General features: G+C 64.6%; 2 protein-coding genes across 8 annotated transcripts; one reads left to right on the plus strand and one right to left on the minus strand.

Annotated features, from left to right (window-relative positions):
- Positions 1–2746: 2746 nt before the first annotated feature.
- Positions 2747–15877, plus strand: CNOT3 (CCR4-NOT transcription complex subunit 3). Of its 7 annotated transcripts, XM_047710328.1 has the most exons (19): positions 2749–3007; positions 5777–5939; positions 6577–6651; positions 6768–6835; positions 7081–7155; positions 7268–7357; positions 7497–7625; positions 7728–7823; positions 8832–9054; positions 9150–9283; positions 9572–9628; positions 10223–10604; positions 10677–10800; positions 11303–11501; positions 12807–12906; positions 13000–13198; positions 13464–13596; positions 14238–14363; positions 15531–15877. In XM_047710328.1, the coding sequence occupies exons 3-19, from the start codon at positions 6627–6629 to the stop codon at positions 15627–15629; spliced, it is 2259 nt and encodes a 752-aa protein (XP_047566284.1). In that variant the 5' UTR covers positions 2749–3007; positions 5777–5939; positions 6577–6626; the 3' UTR covers positions 15630–15877. The 7 variants fall into 7 exon arrangements, 6 of the variants coding, with proteins under 6 accessions (XP_047566284.1, XP_047566283.1, XP_047566280.1 ...); XM_047710327.1 differs by lacking the exon at positions 5777–5939 and having other exon boundaries at positions 2749–3006; positions 6573–6651; XM_047710326.1 differs by lacking the exon at positions 5777–5939 and having other exon boundaries at positions 2750–3007.
- On the minus strand, positions 15835–18998 carry LENG1 (leukocyte receptor cluster member 1). Its single transcript, XM_047710390.1, has 4 exons — positions 18647–18998; positions 17532–17711; positions 16688–16950; positions 15835–16127 (listed from the first exon to the last, which is right to left on the minus strand). The coding sequence occupies exons 1-4, from the start codon at positions 18776–18778 to the stop codon at positions 15854–15856; spliced, it is 849 nt and encodes a 282-aa protein (XP_047566346.1). The 5' UTR covers positions 18779–18998; the 3' UTR covers positions 15835–15853.
- Positions 18999–19007: the final 9 nt, after the last annotated feature.

Raw genomic sequence — 19007 nt, forward strand, 5'->3', positions numbered from 1 at the left:
CCTCTCTGTCTCCAGCCCGCCTAGAGAACGTCATGTGTTCTAACACCCAAGGGATGCGGCTGCTGAAAGCCCCAGCTTTGTGAACAGGCCGGCCTGGGCAGCTGTGGTGTCAGGTGAGCGGCCTCGCCTTTCCAAGCCTCCACCCCCACACGGGGCTACCTGCGATGATGTGAGAGGTGGTGGGCTCCTGTCAGGGGCCAGTGTTGGCGGAGCATTCCCTGCGCAGCCTGCTGTGCCAAGCCCTGATGGGGCCCAGCAGACGGACCCCCTGCCGGCATGGACACAGTGCTCTAAGAGTTCCTGCCAGGTTCCTCTGTCCTGGGACTGGGGCTCAGCCCAGGTCCCCTTTGCTTCACTGGAAGGTGCAGGCTGCGGGGCTGGTGGCCTATAGGCAGCTGGGGACAAGGTTGTAGGCAGGGGGGGTTCAGGAGGGCTACCCTGCAAGCGCTATTTCAGGAAGGCACCACCTGGGGGCCATGTGCTGGGCTCTGGAGCTGGGCTGCACAGCGCACAGGGCAGAGCCCTGGTCACTGACCTGTGAGGCCATTTGGCGCCCCTCTCAGTTGCCCAGGAGGTGGGTGCATAACCTACCCTTGAGAGGGTGATGCCTCCTACCTCTGCCCATCTCCCATCCGCCGGTTCACGCTTTCTCCCTGGGGCTCTGGCTGGCTGGGTCCTGTCTGAGAGCTCCCTGATTCCTCTTTCTGGGCCGCTCCTGCCATACTTGATCCAAGTGTGCCTCAATGCAGGGCTCGGTCTGCACCTCGGCCGCTCTCCGAATCTCTCCCCTCACATCAGAGTCTACACCACCTGGGAGATTCCTTCTAATGGCCACGTTACCCCAGGTCCTGGAACTCGGTTTCCCCAACTTTATCCCTGAGGCTTTAGGTCAGCCATGTTGGAAAGTGACCAACTTGGCTCTCTCTGCTGATAGGTCTGCTGGGGAAGGGTGCTCCGTCTGCCACGCTTCAGAACCTCCACCTCCCCGGTGGGAGTCAGGAAAGGATCTGACTCACCTTGTGCCACAGTCCTGCACAGTCTTAGAAGAGATGCTTGAAACTTAGTATGCTTCAGGATTACCTGGGTGGCTTGTTAAAACCAGGGTTGGAGGGCCGAGGGTTACTGCTTCAGTTGGTCCGGGGGGGGGGGGGGGGGGACTCAAAAGTGTGCATTTCTAGTAAGTTCCTGGGTGATGTGTTGGCTGCTGATTGAGATCTCCTTTTGAGAACTACTTCTAGAAAATTTCCTATCAGATGAGCTGCATGTTGGAATCATCTCAGTAGATTTAAAAATTACTTCTGGTCCCCATCCCCAGAAATTAAGATTTCAGTGGTCTAGGGTAAAAGGATGAGTATCTGGACTTTCTTTTCAAGCCACCCAGGTGATTGTGATGTGCGGGCCAGTTTGAGAACCACCGCTCTGAATCTTGTGGCGCATCAGCATCACCTGGGACCTCCTGAGTCAGAATCTGCATTTTAACAAATCTTCAAATGGTTCCCCTGTGTGTGAGAGGCCCTACCCCAGCCAGGGTCGGCACTTGGGAGGAGCGGTGCTCTAGAGGAGTGACTCTCCCAACTCCAGTGAGCATGGTGATCGCGCAGGGAAGGGTGTCGCAGTGACGACCTTCAGGCTTTCCTCCACGGGGCCAGGTGGACCCTGTCCCCTCCCTTGCCCTGCGATGCCGGTGGATCCTCCCTCCTTCCACCTTCCCATCTTGACCGTCTGACCCTGGAGTCGTCAGCGGCAAGTCAGCCCTCGCATTCACTCGCTCGCTCGTTCAGCAAACAGTTTCTGTCTTCCTGCCGAGGCCAGCTCCGGGAGAGCACACCGGAATCATCCCGGAGTGACGGAAGCGGCGCCGGAGTGGGAGAGCGGGGATCCCCCGAGCGCCTGCTGCAGCGTCGTGCCAGCGCCGAGGACGCGGACGTGCAGGGAGTAGGACCTCCTTGCAGCCTCCCCACCCCCGCGGGCATGCAGGCGCGAGCGACGTGGGGCGCCGTCCACTGCTCCCTCCCACCCGCAGGAGCGGGTCCCAGACCCGTGCCGAACACAAGCCAGCTGCAGGGACACGACACAGCCGGGACACGAGGAACGCGGGAGGTTGCCCTCTACACCGGCCCGGGGGAATGGCAGCAGGCAGTGCCACCGAGGGGACCGCTTCCCTCCGGGGGTCCCCAGGGCGGCTTTGATTGGCAGGCGACCTCCGCTCGGCCCCAGCCCGGAAGGCACTTGTCTGCAACTCATTAGGTGTGCGGCCTTTCACGCCCACGCGCCATGCCTTCCTCCGCTTTCCCCACCCACTTCCGAACCCAACCAATGGCTTCAGGGCATAATATCCTCTCACAACCAATTACAAACGGCTCTAAACTGGACGAACGTCTTCCCGCCCCTGATCAGCCTAGCTCCTCCCCCTGGCCAATTGGTTTAGGAGAAGGGGGGCGGGTGTATCCAATCAGCACGACAGTGGCCTCTTGATTGACGCACGGGCCCTCGCGCTGGCGTGTTGTGCCCTGCGGCGGGGAGGAGGAGCAGCGGGAAGAAAACCTGAGCCAATCCTAGCAGCCTGCGCGGGAGGCCAATCGAACGCCGCGCCTTGGAGCGATTGCCCAATCGACGAGAGGAGGCCGGCTGCATCCCTGCTAAGGACCAATAGGGAGCGTCCGAGGGGCAAGAGCGACAGGCCGCAGGAGCAATCACAGGCCTATATTCGGGTCTCGGGGGCGGGTCGGCGCCAGAGACGAGAAGAGAGGAGGGGAGGCCTCCTCCGCCGCCGCCATCTTGGACCGGGCCCGGTCAGCTTCCGCGGAGCCATCGGCAGACGCCGCGGCCTCCCTTGAGCCCCGACCCCGTCGTCAGAACAACCCCGGGCTCACTTCCCCCCACCCCACTTCCGCTTCGCGCCGCTATCGCGATAGCGCCCGGGCCCGGGGCGCGAGAAAAAGGCGGCGGGCGCTCGCCTCCCCCGCCTGTCGCGATACGCTCCTCAGCGGCGGCGCCAGCTCCTGTGGTGAGAGCGTCAGGCTCGACTGGGCCGGATCCCTTCCCCTCCTCCCCCGGCGCCACCGCCGCCTGTCGCGACATGGCCGCCCCCGGTCCCGGGCGCGGGCTCCCGGCAGGGGCGGCCGCGCCGCCGGCCTCCCGCGCGCCCCCGCGGCCGCGCCGGGGGTCCCCTCCCGCGGGGGTGCGGGCGCGCGGGGCCGCTCCTCTCCGCGTGGGTGCGGGCGGCCGGACGGCAGCCCCCCGTGGGCGCCGGGCCCGCAGGCGGGGCAGGCGTCTCCGTCCCCCCACCTGCCCCGCGGCCGGGCCCCCTGCACGGCCCGCCGGCCTCCGCCAAAGTTTGCCCTGCAGCGGAAAGTCGGGGCCCGGGGCGCTGCGCCTGCGGGGCGGGCAGGGGTGCGGGCCCGCCTCGGGACGCGGGCTGCCCCTCTGCCGGGCCGGGTGATGTCACTCCCACTTCACGAGCGCTGTGCCGGGCGCAGGGCCCCCCCGTGGCGCCGCTGCCCGCTCCGTGCCGCAGCCGAGGTCCGCCGTGGGCTGTGCAAGCACCCCTGCCTCCCCCAGACGCCGCCCCTGCCCGTGGGTGTGGGCGTGCTGGCGCCTCCCCCCGCTGCCCGCGCGCGCCCCGGGTCCCGCCGGCGCTTGCCGGGGGTCCGGGGCTCACGCGTCGCCCCTCGCACGCAGTTGGAACCCGGGGAGCTAAGGTCTGGCCCTGGTATGTGCGGACTGTTGGCTGGGGTGCGCCTTCTGCTCCGCGGTCAGGGAGCTCCGTCGGGGTTGCCTCCCCCGGGCGCAGGGTCCTGCCCTTGGCGGTGCCCAGGCTGACGCTTCTGCTCTCTGCGCGGTCCCCCTGCGTGGCTCTAGGGCTTCTGCCCTCCCAGCCCAGGGGGTGCCCGAGATTTCACGGAGACACGTCGCCGCTGTCCCTCTGCTGTAGTCTTTCCCAGCTGGGGTTCCCAGACCCCCGCCCTGGCTGTTGGGCCTCCCAGTGGGGACGCAGCTGCCTGCACCCCAGGCCTGAACACGTCCCTCTCCCAGAGTCCCGCGGCTCTGTGGGGCGGCAGCAGCAGCCTCCCGGTTTCCGACTGCCTGCCGTAGCTCCTGCCCCCAGGCAAGGCCTCCTCCCCTCGGCGTGACAGCCCCCAGGGTTAGGACCACCTGGTGCTGGGTCCCAGGCCTGAGCCTTCTACCTTCCTGCCCTGGTGTTCTCCGGTCTCCGACTGCACCCTCTGCCCTCAGCTGGGGTTTCGGGGGCTGTGCATTCATCTGGGCCCCTCACTGAAACGGCTCTTGGCTCGTGTGGGTCTGGCACACTGATCACCCTCCCTGACCTAGAACGGGCTCCTTGAGGGGACGAGACCTGGTGAAGCCTCCTGGGCCAGGGTTCCACGTTTCCTCAGTTTTGTTTGAGACCCCATGCCGTGAGCGAGCAGGCCCCCCGTCTCAGGGTGAGCCTACTGTGGTTACTTCCCCTGGGAGATCTTGGTGGACCCCCGTAGGAGCGTGGGGCCCCCCAGCCCCGTAAGAACAGGGCTTTTCTGTGTTTGTACCTTCACTTCAAGGCTCAAGCTCCACGTTTCTCCCTGGTCCTTAGCTGGGGGTGGGGGGGTCTTTCTTCAGAGCGAGGGGCTGTTGCCTCTGTGGCGAAGGCTGCTGTCCACTGCAGCGCCCAGCTGGGCCCGGGATGCCTCCTGCAGATCCCGTGCTGTCCTCTCTGGGCCTGAGCTGCTCCCCGCTTCTGGGTCTGAAACCTCACCTCCCTGGGCTGGGGCTCTTGTTCCCCTGGCCCCGTGCCTCCGACTCCATGAGGGCTTGTTCCTGCCTCCGCTGTTCCCTTCTTGGGGACATCACCTCCTCCACTGAGCCAGGTGACCCGACCCCTCCACGTGGCGTGCCTTGTGTAGGGCTGTAAACTAGGCGTCCTCGTCTCTGGGCTGAGGGCAGGCAGTGCGAGGTTCCGTGTCACATCCCTGTACCTACATCGGGGCAGTAAGAGGCGTTTCTGTGTTGGGGTCCTGGCCCTCTCCCGAGTTCCCAGGCCAAAGGCCCTTCCCCCACGTCGGTTCGCATCGCCCCTGGGCCACTGGCTGCCTCTCCTTCCCGAAGCTGGAATCTTCCTTGTGTGGGGATTGGGCCCCACCTCGGTGTGTCAGCGGGCCCTGGGCCGGGGTGCAGCCATTGTCTCGGTCGGCCCTCGGTGGAGATTTTTGCCCTCCGGTCGCAGGTGTCCTAGCTTCTCGCCACCATCCAGAATGGGCTCCTGGGGAGGGGCTGGTGCACACGGCTTTAGGACTTGTCCTCCTCGAGCGTGGTCGTCGGCTGTCCCGTCGGTAGCTGCTAGCACCTGCAGTGAAGTAAGCGAAGTAAGAACGAGAAGGTCCACCGTTTGGCGCGCGAGCCACATCTTCAGCGTTCAGGGGCACAGCTCGCCCGGATGTGGAACGTTTCTGTTGCTGCAGAAAGTGCCTTTGGACGGGCCTGTTCTTGTGGGTGGGGACCCTCTTGGTGTGGCCTCCCTTTGGGTTGAGGCTCTTAGTCCTCAAAGCTGCCCTGGGGCATCCTGCCCTGGGCCCCTCTCAGGGAGCTGCGCTTTTCAGTAGAGGCCCCTCTCGGGGGGTGACCTTGGGCTGTGCACGAGTCCCCTTGGCCTAACCTCTCTGCCAGGCTCCTGCATCTCCCCCCCCCCCCCCCCACCGCCCCGTCTTGATGTCAGACCCGAAGTTGTGGCTTCTCCCTGGGCCGGAGCTCCTGGTTTCCCCTGGGCTGCGTGTACTTTCAGGGTGAAGACACCCCGCTCTCTAAGTACTTACTGGGCACACGTCCTGGTGGTTTACGTTTCCCCGCTTCCGCGTCCCCATCGCATCTGATCGCTATCTCCTTCGTGCGCTCAGACGGCTCTCTCACAGCTGAGGTCCCCTTTCACTCTCCTGGCCCTCTCTGGGGTGATGCCTTCTGCCCCCATACCTCTGTTTCTCCGGGTTGGGTTGTCCCGCGTGTTTGAGCGAGTCTGCTGTGGAATAAATTTGGTGGGGTACGGCCCTCTTCTGCTTGGGAACCAGCCCTGACACGGTGGGTGTGTTTAGTTCTTCCTGATTCCAGGCCCTTCCCGTCTCCCCTTGCTCCCACTCCGTCTCCTACGGTTCTTAAACACAGACAGCGTCTGGCTCTTCTTCCCGCAAACTCTTCATCTTCTGAGCTGTCTGAGGGGTCCCTCCTCCGGCGTTAGGATTCTAGTCGCCTGTGTGCCCTGCCCCACTGTGGGCCTTCCTCCGCTGCACCCAGCCGTGGGCTGCTTGGCCGCTTCCTGCTCTAAATCGTCTAGAGCGTTATCTGCGAGGTGTGCCATGCTCTAGAATTTCTCATTTCCTGGGAAAAAGTCTATCTGGTTCCTTGTTCCAGCAAACTTCCAGAGAACTCAGCCCCTGTGCCGGGCTGTCGGGGCAGCACAAGTAGAGCTCGGCCTCGTCTCGTCAGATAGTAAACGCGTCTTCCCTTTCCCGTGCGCGTAGCCCCCGCCCAGCCTCGTTCGCGTCGGCGTCCGCACCAGCCAGGGAGTAAACGCGCGCCTTCTCTCCGCAGCGTCCGTCTCCAGGAGAGTATGAGGAGCCTGCGTCTGTAGGCCAGGGAAGATGGCGGACAAGCGCAAACTCCAAGGTACTGGTCTCCTCGCCCGCGGCCTGTGTAGCCACGTGCTCTCTGTCCTCCGAGGCCCTCCGCGGAAGCCTGCTGCCCTGGCAGGGTGCTCACAGCCTTCTCTCGCCCCCGGCCAGGTGAGATTGACCGCTGCCTCAAGAAGGTGTCCGAGGGCGTGGAGCAGTTTGAAGATATCTGGCAGAAGGTACAGGGCACGGGACCCTAAAGATCTGGGTCTCCAGGGAGGAGAGCACAGGATGAGGTTCAGGTCTGTGGTGTAGGCCAGGGAGAGGGGTTGTGGGTCCAGGTGCTGAGGACCTAAGCAGCAGCTCTGAGATGGACTGGGGTGGGGGGTGGGTGTCCCCAGCCCCAGGAGACAAGTTTTACCACTGGAGTGGGCACGAGGGCCCCAGGTCCCACACTGACTCCTGGGCTCTCTTCATCCCTCAGCTCCACAATGCAGCCAACGCGAACCAGAAAGAAAAGTATGAGGCTGACCTAAAGAAGGAGATTAAGAAGCTCCAAGTGAGGGACTAGCCTGGATTCCGGAGTCCCGAGGGCGGAGGGAGGAGGGCTGGCGGCCCGCGTGCCCGGGTCCTGAGGCGGTGGAACTGTCTGCCTTTTCCTCCACCTGCAGCGGCTGAGGGACCAGATCAAGACATGGGTAGCGTCCAACGAGATCAAGGACAAGAGGCAGCTCATAGACAACCGCAAGCTCATTGAGACGGTAGGAGCCCAGAGCCTGGAGCCTGAGAGGTGGGAGGAGGCTGATTCCTGGGTCCCCAGAAGTCCCTAGAAGAGGAAGGTTTCTCCGTCCCAGGGGGGAGGGAAGGGCTCAGACCTCCTGCCACCTGTGCTGTCCACAGCAAATGGAACGGTTCAAAGTTGTGGAGCGAGAGACCAAGACTAAAGCCTACAGCAAAGAGGGCCTGGGTCTGGCTCAGAAGGTGGACCCTGCCCAGAAGGAGAAGGAGGAGGTTGGCCAGTGGCTCACGGTGAGTCAGGGAAGAGAAGAGGAGGGGACCTCAGGGCCCCAATCCCGGGCATCCGTGGGGACGGCTGGCTGACCACCTGCCTTTGCTCGCCCTCTCCCCTAGAACACCATCGACACCCTGAACATGCAGGTGGACCAGTTCGAGAGTGAAGTGGAGTCGCTGTCCGTGCAGACACGCAAGAAGAAGGGGGACAAGGATGTGAGTGGGGGACCCTGCGCCCAGGGGAAGGAGACGGGCTGGGGCAAGTTGGGGGGTTAGCAGCCACTGGGGGTGACCCGTGTTGGTGAACCAGTCTTGGGTCCAGCTTCGGTAAGCAGTGGCACCCTGGAAAGGAGGAGCAGTTTGGGGTAACATGCTGGGTTCTGCCGGGGTCGCTGATGTGGCAGGAGCGGTTGGCCGCCCAGGGTGGGGAGGTCTGAGGGCTGAAGCCGTGGCATCCTAGCTCTGAGAAGGCCCAGTCCTGAGGCGGCAGGGAGAGACGAGGCTCATTTGCGCTGAGAAGAGCAGTCTTGGGGCAAAGCCAGCTCCAGGGGCCCAGATGCCGAAACTCCAGGGTCGTAGGGTGTGGGTTCAGGGGGATGCAGAGCACATGTACTCGTTGGCACAGGAAACCTAGGGAATGGAGAGCTGGGTCCAGGATGCGGGGCAGTGGGAAATGAGCCCAGTTTGGGGGTCTGAGCCTCTGAGGGGTTTGGGAAGCCAGAGCCCGGAGGAGAGATGGAATGGGTCATTGTGGAGGGAGCGGATTTAGAACTGAGGCCTTGGCCGGGGTTGGGGCCTGGTGAGCCCAGGAGCCAAGCTGCTGGATGTGTACCCCTCAGGGTGTGTGCGCAGGGTGGGCTGTGTGAGGACAGAGATGCCGGCTCCCTGCAAACGGGCGTCATCACTGTCACGGTGAGAGCAGATGGGGGTGCGGTGGGCTGCAGTGTCGAGGTCCAGGCTGTTGGGAGCTGCAGGGGGCCATGGGGTAGGAACACAAGGCTTTCTGGTTTTTTGGGAGTTTCCCAGGGTGTCTGGGTGGGAGCTGGAGATCCTTGAGGGGCTGGGGTGGGGCACAGACTGACTCCACACTGCCCACGGCAGAAGGGGCCATGGTGGAGCCTCTGGGTCTCTGCGGGGGTCGGGGACTGAGGACAGGTTCTGTGGAGGCAGGAGGGGCCCGGCCAGGCGCCCTGCAGCCCCTGAGCCTGGCCCTGGGCTCGCCAGCAGAAGCAGGACCGGATCGAGGGCCTGAAGCGGCACATCGAGAAGCACCGCTACCACGTCCGCATGCTGGAGACCATCCTGCGCATGCTGGACAACGACTCCATCCTCGTGGACGCCATCCGCAAGATCAAGGATGACGTCGAGTACTACGTCGACTCGTCCCAGGACCCTGACTTCGAGGAGAACGAGTTCCTCTACGACGACCTGGACCTCGAGGACATTCGTGAGGCCCCGGGCTGGCCTGCGGGCATGGGGCAGTGAGGGCCGGGTTGGGGGTGTGTCCCAGCCTGTCGAGCCTGCCACTCCCTGCCCCCACAGCACAGGCGCTGGTCGCCACCTCCCCCCCCAGCCACAGTCACATGGAGGATGAGATCTTCAACCAGTCCAGCAGCACACCCACCTCTACGACCTCTAGCTCTCCCATCCCGCCCAGCCCGGCCAACTGTACCACGGTGAGGAGGTGACCCAAGGGGGACCTGAGGGAACTGAGCGAGTGGGGGCTCGGTGTCCTGGGTGCGGGCCCTGAGGGTGGGTCCCGGGTGTGCGGCACGGGCAGGGCATCGAGGGTTGGAGTCCCTAAGGAGAGTAGGCCCCAGGCTGTGGGAGGCTAGCGGGGTGCTGGCTCCCCGGTGAGGCTCGGGACACAGGCCCCACAGCGGTCCAGGGGGCATCAGAGGTGGGCCTCTCTGCCGGGGCCCTCGCGCTCACACCGGTTTCGCATGGCACCTCTCCCACCTCAGGAAAACTCAGAAGATGACAAGAAAAGGGGACGCTCGACGGATAGCGAAGTCAGCCAGGTGGGTGTGATCTCCCAGGGCAGGGGCATGTCCTTGAAACAGGGTGCCACGGAGTGGCATGCTGGGAGGGTCTGAGGGGAAGGGGGGGCTTCAGGACCCGGGGTGTGCAGCGAGGGCTGGGCCGCGGGCCGCCAGGCAGTGCTGGACAGCGGGCGTGTCCCTGCTGCCTTCTGGGGACTGGTCAGCAGCGGCCCTTCCAATTACTTCTGTGAGCCTTTCAGTGGCCTTCAGAGCCACTGGCCCGTTTCAGGCTGCTTTTCCTTCTCTCGGACTGTTAGCTGCTTCCAGCTGATCTTCCCTTGACGTAGCTGCTGTCCTGACGTCTGGGGTGGGGGGTCTCCCCTGTGGGCTGCCATGGGGAGGTGTCCACGCAGGATGTGGGAAGCTGGGTGTGGGCGGGAATGCATGTGAGTGGTTTAGGTGTCAAGGTGGTGATTGAAGCTTTGAGGGTAAGGTCAAGGGGAGGGGACAGCTAGGGGCAGCCGGGCACTGCAAGGATGGTGGAGCCCCGCTTGGGGCAGGGGGGCACGTGCAGGGGGGCTCAGCGGACCCGCTGGCCCAGTGGGGCCTGACCCTTTTCTCTCCCACCTGCAGTCTCCAGCCAAAAATGGCTGTAAGCCTGTCCACAGCAGCCAGCACCCTCAGTCCCCGGCTGTGCCGCCCAGCTACCCACCTGGCCCCCCGCCCGCCGCCTCCGCCCTGAGCACTGCCTCCGGCAACAATGGGGCGTCCACCCCAGCAGCGCCGGCGAGTGCCCTGGGCCCCAAGGCCAGCCCGGCTCCCAGCCACGGGTCAGGCACCCCTGCCCCCTACGCCCAGGCTGTGGCCCCGCCAGCCCCTAGTGGGTCCAGCACCACCCAGCCCCGGCCCCCCAGTGTCCAGCCTGGTGGGGGAGGGGGAGGCGGCGGAGGGGGCGGCGGCGGCGGCAGTAACAGCGGCGGAGGCGGAGGCGCTGGCAAGCAGAACGGCGCCACCAGTAAGCAGGGGGCTGGGGGCAGGGTGGGTCCTGCTGCGGTCGGCCCCTTCTCATGCCCGATCCTGCCCCCAGGTTACAGCTCAGTGGTGGCGGACAGCCCAGCAGAGGTGGCTCTCAGCAGCAGTGGGGGCGGCAGCGCCAGTAGCCAGGCTCTGGGCCCCCCGTCCGGCCCCCACAACCCTCCTCCCAGCACCTCGTGAGTATCTGCCCCTGCCTTTGCCAGGACGTCGCCCCCCCCGGTCGGGCGTCGTGTCCCCACTTCTTTCCTCCGTCGGTCCCTTAGCTTGACCCTTTGGGAGGTTTTAAAACCTTCCTCGGGCAGTTGGGATTGTTCTTAGAGTCCTCTCACGTCCCCTTTCCAGAGCCTGCCCTAGACCCACCTGACTCCCCTCCAAAAGCTGCTAGTCCAGTTCTCAGGTCAGACTTTCGAGAGGGTCCCCATTTCTCAGAAGATCGCCCCCACAAAGACTGATGTCCGAAGGACATAGGGAAGACCTTCTTCCGGGGTCTGCCCGACCACCAGGCTCTGGGTGGGCCACCTCACAGGGGGCATCTGCCTGAGGCGACCCACGCTGTAGGTGGGACACTGACCTCCCCCTCGGCCCCGTCCATACACCGTGGCAGAGGTCTGCCTCGGCCCCCCCTCGCCAAGGCCTCCTGTTCTCTCTCTGAGCCCTCTCCTCCTCCCTCCTTCCCAGGAAAGAACCCAGTGCGGCAGCCTCAGCGGGGGCTGGGGGTGTGGCTCCAGGCTCAGGGAACAACACGGGGGGACCCAGCCTCCTGGTGCCACTTCCTGTGAACCCTCCCAGCTCCCCGACACCCAGCTTCAGCGAGGCCAAGGCAGCCGGCGCCCTGCTCAACGGGCCTCCGCAGTTCAGCACCGCCCCGGAGATCAAGGTGGGCCGCAGGCTTCCCTGCACGTGTGCTGGCCCCTTCCTCCGGGTCTGCCGGTCACCCCCACCCCCTGCACCCTCGCCTGGTCCCCAGGCTCTGGCACCATCCTGCGCTCTGCAGCTGTCTCCCGTGCTCTGGCTTCCCACCGTTCTCTCTGTCCCTGTGTCCCCTTGCTCCGGCACACACCCACCTTCCGGCTCACCGCCCTCCTTTTCCCTTCACTGCGTCCACTCCGGGCCATGCTTCGTGCTGGGTGAGCACACCCAGGTCCCACCTCCTCTACAGGAAGCCGACCAGGACTGCATGGGGCTGGGGGCAGCGGGTGCTGTGGACCCGCAGAGGTGCCTTGGACTTGGGGCGATGGCCCAGCAAGGCCTTGGCGAGGAGACCTAAGCTGGGAGCGGTGGGGTCCCAGGGTCAGGAAAGGCTGAGGGAGGAAGGGGTGGTTCTCTTGTCTCTGGTGCCGGGGTTGCAGGAGGGCCGCCGCTGGAGAGGAGGAGGGCACTGGGGCAGGGCTCCGCAGACAGGCGGTGGGGGCACAGGAAGGCTGCAGGGCTGCGAGGGTGGTCGGGTGTCCTGGGGAGGCAGTGGGGTCCTGCCAGAGTCCGAAAGGGGAGCAGGACGTGGGACTGACTTTCTAGGCCTGTGTTTAACCTCAGCTCCGCCATGTCAGAGTCTGGGCCCCCGTCCTGCATGGCGTTCCCTCCGGGCAAAGCAGGTGCTCCCAGTTGCACCTCTGGTATGACAGGACACAAGCCCTGGGGACGGTGCGGGGTCCAGAGTAAGCACGCAGTTCAGAGGTACCACAGGAAATTGCGTGTCTCTGAGGAAGAGGGGTCTGCTGGCTTGTGAGTGGAGAAAGGACAGAGAAGGATGGGGCTGGACCAGTCCCACTGGGGCCACTGAGAAGAGCATGGGGGGCGGGGGGCGTGAGGGTCAGGGTCGCGAGGACGGGGTGATCGGGAGGCAGCACTGCCCGTGGGCCTGCCTGTCCGCCAGTGAGGAGCTGGGACGCCATGGGTGCCAGGAGACTGCCCCACGGCCCTGTGCTAGCTGGACGGGGGGGGAGGGGGGGTGCACGCGGTGTAGCAGCCTGGGCAGCAGGGGGGGTGTGTGGAGGCCAGTGTTCCCGGACCTGCCGTCATGGTCCGGCGCGGTAGGGGCCCCAGCAAACAGCCATTCCTCGATGCTGCGCCTGCACTATCTCCCCGTTAGGTGGGGTGGCAGCGGGGCTCTTCACGCTGGTGGCCTCAGCCCGACGCCCACCGGAGGACGTGGAGCATGGTGCCAGCGCTCTTCTCTCCGCAGGCCCCGGAGCCCCTGAGCTCTCTCAAGTCCATGGCGGAGCGGGCAGCCATCAGCTCCGGCATCGAGGACCCCGTGCCAGCGCTGCACCTGACTGAGCGAGGTGCGGGTCTGGGCGAGGCAGGGGGCAGCTGGAGAGCGGGGGACGGGCCCCCCACCAGCCTCACTGAAGGGCCTGTCCCCATGCCCCCCGCAGACATCATCCTGAGCAGCACGTCTGCCCCACCGGCTTCCGCGCAACCACCCCTGCAGCTGTCGGAGGTGAACATCCCACTGTCCCTGGGCGTGTGTCCGCTGGGGCCTGTGCCCCTCACCAAGGAGCAGCTGTACCAGCAGGCCATGGAGGAGGCCGCCTGGCACCACATGCCTCACCCCTCAGACTCAGAGCGCATCCGGTGAGGCGCTGGGATCCCTGGGCGCGTGGGAGGCGGCCCAGGCAGGGACCTGGTCCCCTGGTCCCGGGACACGAGGTCAGGCCGGGCGCTGGACTCGGGGCTGTCCATGAGAGCTGGGGTCCAAGGCACTTGAGGTGGGGGTGACCAGGTGCCAGAGACCTTGCCCCTGAGCAGTGGGGCGCGGGGGGCAGGTCGTGGCTCCGATCCGGTCCACGGACCACAGGGTCTGTCGGGCACGGCCGCCAACCCTCCTGTCCCTCTACAGGCAGTACCTCCCCCGGAACCCCTGCCCGACGCCCCCCTACCACCACCAGATGCCACCCCCACACTCGGACACCGTGGAGTTCTACCAGCGCCTGTCAACGGAGACGCTCTTCTTCATCTTCTACTATCTGGAGGTACAGCAGGGCCCCCGGGGCAGCCTCGGGCCCCCCGGCTTCGCCGCCACCGCCGCCGTCCCCCCTCGGGCTGGAGGGGTGAGGTGGGTGCCCCACTGCGGCCACCGGGACCGCACCCCCTCCCCATCCCCCAGTCCTGCCCTCCCTGCCCCCCGCTCCCGTGCCAGGCCTGTCCCTGTCCACACTTCAGCAGACACATCCGTGTTGAGGTCAAGGGCCAGGTCGGTCCACTGCGGGGACCAGAGAGCCCCAGCCCCACTCCGGCCGCCGCGGCTGTGCCCACAGTGTTCATTCCCGTGCAGTCTCGTTGGCCCCTGGAGGCCACTAGGGAACTGTCCCCTCTGCATGACCCCAGGGAGTCGTGACAAGCTCCCCCTCCCAGTCCTGCCAGGGGAAGCTTTCCAACTACCCGTCCTCCGCTCTCAGCACGCAGTAGTTTGTCGTCTTCTCAAAGCTGCTCTGAGCGGTTTACACCCGCTGACCAGCAGTGGTAGGTTCCATGCCCCAGCCCCTCTGCCAGCGGACTGTCCGGCCCCACCTCAGCCTACGGCGGGCCCCGGGGTCAGCCCTGAGGCCCTGTGCCCCTTGCCCCCACCAGTGTGGGGGCCCCCTGACCCCCGGTTCCACCCTTCCTCCTCCAGGGCACGAAGGCGCAGTACCTGGCAGCCAAGGCCCTGAAGAAGCAGTCGTGGCGATTCCACACCAAGTACATGATGTGGTTCCAGAGGCACGAGGAGCCGAAGACCATCACAGACGAGTTCGAGCAGGTGAGGGCCCCTCCCTGTGCCCCGCCCACCCCCTGCCCCCAGCGTGGGCCCTCGGGCCCTGGGCTCCACAGGGGCCCCTGTCATCTTCTCCTCTCTGTGGGCTGCTAGTGGTCCCGTAGCCACTGGGCCGGCACTGTGCGTGTTGCCTCCCACCTGGGAGCACGAGCCGCTCCTCGACCCGTCCCCCCGTACCCAGCAGAGCTGGGGCTCCGCAGCACACACGAAGGGGGCCGCTAACCAGAACCCCCATCGGCTGCACCCCATGTGGGTTTGAAGCCAGCCCGAGCTGGGTGACCTTGGGCGAGTGGCTTGGATCTGTCTCCCTGTCCTCACACGCAAACATGGGCTGCCACACCCCGTGTGCAGTTGTTACCAGGACTGAGTTAATGACGTGTAAGTACTTAACAACGATCGCGCCACAGTCAAGTATCAGGCATCAGGCGTGTATTTCGTTTCCAGTAACTTTGAATCACTATATTCCGCACCGGTCTCTTCCACCAAATATTTGCCCGAGGCCAAGTACTGAACAAAGCCCTCTCCTCCGGGAGCTCGGTCCCCTCCCCTCCTTTCAGCTTCCTTGCAGCATTTCAGACAGTCACGCAGACCCGGCCTCCTTCCCCGTCCTCCTTCCCCGTCCTCTCAGCTGTTAACCAGACTCCCTGTCCCGTCCTGGTTTGGGCCCACGCACTCCTCCAGGTGCCCGTCAAGGCCTCCCTTCTTCAGAAATACCACGCCACCACGGTCACCAATAAAACATCTGTCCCAACAGCGTGCCTGGCTGTAGACTGAGCCTGTTCCGTTCTCTCGGATGGGGTAACGGCCTCAGGGTTGTGTGAAGACTAAATGCTAGGACCCAGCTCGGGCACCGAGCACCAGCTCTGGCCCTCACGCCGCAGCCATCCGAGAAGCCGCAGACACTGTGTAAACGTGCCTGGGGTGGAGACCCAGCTGGGGCCTCTCCGTGCCTCCCCGTTCCCTCTGACGGGCAGGAGAGCAGGAACCCTGCCCGAGAAGAGCCTAGTGAGGGTGAAGGGACACGGCCTGTGCATGCAGGGCCCCTGGCCCGGCGCCTGGCACATCCCTGGCCCTGAGCTCTGTCCCCTTTGTCGGTGCAGCCCAGAGCCCCTGCACCTCACCCACTCACTGACCGCCTTCTCCCCTGGCCAGGGCACCTACATCTACTTTGACTACGAGAAGTGGGGCCAGCGGAAGAAGGAAGGCTTCACCTTTGAGTACCGCTACCTGGAGGACCGGGACCTCCAGTGACACCGGCCCCTTCCTCCATCCTCCCCACCCCCCCGCATGCTGACCCCCACCCCTGCCCAGGCAAGGGCCCTGCCCTGGAAGACTTGGGGAGGCCCTAGGCCAGGGGCAGCCCTCTCCCCCAGGAAGCAGCCCCACCCTGGGGGCCCCGGGGCGAGGGCTGCCCCCTCCTCCCCTCCCCAGTGAGGGACATTTTTTGGTAAACCTATTTTCATTTTGGAAAATATTTATGAATAAATAGTTTTATATGACGGCTGGCAGCTACGGCCTCTCCTCTCCCCCCAGGAGTCAGTGAGCACTTGGGTCTTGCTGGCGGGACGCCGGGCCCACTGGGGGTTGAACTGGGAGTTGTACCGCCTCCGCCGTTCATCGGCCTCCTCTTCAGGCTGGTCCTCCTGGGGGGCTGTGCCCTGGACTCGGGCCAGCAGGGCCTCTGCACGAGCCCGTTCCGTTGCTTCCCGCCGAAGACGTTCAGCTCGAAGCTGGTCCAGGGATGGGGGCCTGGGGGAGAGGAGTCAGGTCAGGAAGTTCACAGCCCCTGGAACACTCCCCAACCCCCGCCTTGCAGCAGACATTCTGGCCCGTGAGGCCTGGGGGTGGGAAGCTGGCTTCATGCTGCGCACAAGGATCCCGTCACCCCCTTTACAGTCAGTGCCTATCCAGATCCAGAAAGCTCCCTGTTAATCAGCTGAAACAACACACCCAGGCCTCAGTTTCCCCTTCTGTGGACGACCCAACTGTCTGCTCAGGGGTTTGTCCTGCTGGGGACACAAACCTGCTGACCCCATGGCTCTCAAACTCAAAACCCCCCGAGACCTAAAGCTTTCTGGGGTCTAACCACTATTCTGCATGGAAACACCAAAAAAACCTCGAAACGAGGCTAGGTGTCCTGTACCTGCAGTGTCTCCCCAGAAGCCACCAGCCACTCCACACTGAACATTGCCTGGGGATCTCAGGAAAGCAGGCTTGCCGTGTCAGGGTCCCAAAACTGCATGTGGAGAGCGGCCCCTCAGCCGTGCAGCCCCAGTCCTCGAGCCCACTGGCCAGCCCAGCTTGCTTACCCTTCTGGCCGCTGCTTCTCGGGCACCCCCTTCCCCTTCATGCTGCGGCCGCCATCCTCTCCGCTGTGCCGCCGCTTCCTCCGCAAATGCTTCTCCATCTCCCGAAGAGGGTCCAAGCGGTTCTTGATCTTCTCATCTGGACCTGGGCCAGGCTGGGGGGCCCGTCGCCCCGGGGGGAGCTGGTACCAAGGTGGCTGAGTCTGGGCTTCCGCTGCACTCTGGCCCAGGTACGTCAGGATGCCCAGAGCTTTCTCCTGCCTCTCCTGAGGAGAACAGAAACTAGGGAGGTGAGGATGTCCCCTCGGGGAGCCCTCCACGTGACCACAGGACACCTGAGGCTCCTGGACAGGCAGAACCAGCATGAGCCAGCCCAGCCATGTGTTAAGGACAGGTAGGGCTCATGCCCTGGGCAGTAACAAGCATTGGGGAAGGACGAGGTACAGCCGCTTCAGGGTTCGGAGGCTGCAACTCTGGGGAGATAATGTGAAGACAAACCTGAAAGCAGCTCGCAAAGTAAAGGAGGGAGGCACAACAAAGGCGAGATCAGGGTTTGGTAGGAATCCGACAGCAGGCAAGGTGATGGACACTGAAAGAGCTCCGTAACCCTCCCCCACCCCCTAGAGGGCCCTGTCCCGTCAAGGGGTCTGTACCTAACAGTCCCATAGCTGGGCGGGGAGGGGGTTCCAGCACCCACTTCCAAGCCCCTCGCAGGCCTGGATGACAATAACCCACGCTCCTGAGTGCGGTGTTCCATACTGAGCTCATCTCGTCACGCCCCCAACTCTATTCCCGTCAGTAACCCCCAGGCTCCACCCAGGACTCACTAGGTGGGGGGCCAGCTTACTTTCTCCAGTCGCTTTTCTTCCTCGTACTCTTTACTGCCTCTGGTCACCCCTTTCCCTTCCTCCAGTAGCTCCCGAAATAGATCCACAGGGCCAGAACCCAGGGCTCCCGCCTCTGCTGGTTCGAGCTCAGGGACTGAGCTCCGGTGCCTGGCTTTCTTCCGCAGGAATTCTGTGCGGGCCTGGGAAAAGAAAGTTACAGGCTGAGCACTCAGAACCTAGACGGGACTCCAAGAACTGGGAGACGGGTTCTGAGAGTCCGTCTGAGGGAGCCCCAGTGCTGGTGCTGGGGGCTGTAAGGCAGAGTACAAGGACCGGGGAGACAGGGGAAGGAGGCGACACCTGGGCCTGTACGCTGCCGCTCGGTCAACCAGAAGGGTCCCAGGCTCAGGTGACACGATCAAAACAGCTGTGAAGGTAGCCCAAAACAGCTGTGAAGGTAGCCCAAAACAGGGGAGCGGGCGACCGGAACTACAGGTAGGGCTCCCAGTCACCGCCCCGGAGACGACGAGCAATCTCTACTGACAAAAGCGAACTTTAAGAACGCAGACCACTTCCGGGCCCGACTGGACAAAGGACTGCAAACTAGAGATTAGCAGTTGCACCGTAAGCCCCGGGGGGACGGCAGGGAGCTCGCCCCTCCGTCGTGGCCCTTCGGACGCCATCCCCGTTCTCTGCACAGGCGGGACATTGTCCCTCCAACCACGAATGGTGCTTGAGAGGCCGCAGGTCAGGCGCTCTGCGAGCATACAGTAGGCGCTCAACAGGGAGGTTGCGCAGGCAAACTAAACGGAACCGAGTTTCCTTGAACTGCGCAAGGATTCCTTTTTTCACCAGCCCCTCCTGTGCCAGGCACTCTCGCCTCGCGAACGACGCAAGTGGGGGAAAACCTGGGCAAGGGGGAGGCGCAGGTGGGGCCCCCGCAGCGGGTGAGGGGTTGGCCCGGGGAGATGGGGAGGCGGGGGCCGCGCAGATGGAGCCCGGCGCTTTCAGCCGCGCCCAGCCCCGCCGGTCTCACGGGACGCAGCGCGCCTGCGCGCCACCCCCCCTTCCGGCCCCTCCCCACACGCCTGCGCGCTCGGGCCGGGAGTCCCGCCCGACCGCACTCGGGGCTTACCTCCTGCTGAGCAAGCAGCACCCTTCGCTCCCGCTCTTTCTCCTCCTCCCGGGCCTGAGCCTCGTCACGCCGCACGCGGGCCACATTGTCCTTGTTCCGGACGTGCCAACTCTTCTTGGGCAAGATATTCATGGCGTCTCAGCCGTCCGCCGACTGGCAGGTCCGCCTCCGAGTACTTCCTATTGGCGAGAGGACGACCCGCCCTGTGGTTCCTGCCGCAGTCACGGATTGGTCCTGGGCTGACTGCCACGCCCCCCCAGTCCGTAGCGACAGCTTATTGGCTGAGATGTCGACTTTGGGGTTGGCGTAGCCTAGCGACCGCCTCGTATCAAGCGTCCGAGCCCATCACGTGTCCCCGCCC

Source organism: Lutra lutra, chromosome 17 (assembly GCF_902655055.1).
Source record: "Lutra lutra chromosome 17, mLutLut1.2, whole genome shotgun sequence".
NCBI classification, from domain to species: domain Eukaryota; kingdom Metazoa; phylum Chordata; class Mammalia; order Carnivora; family Mustelidae; genus Lutra; species Lutra lutra.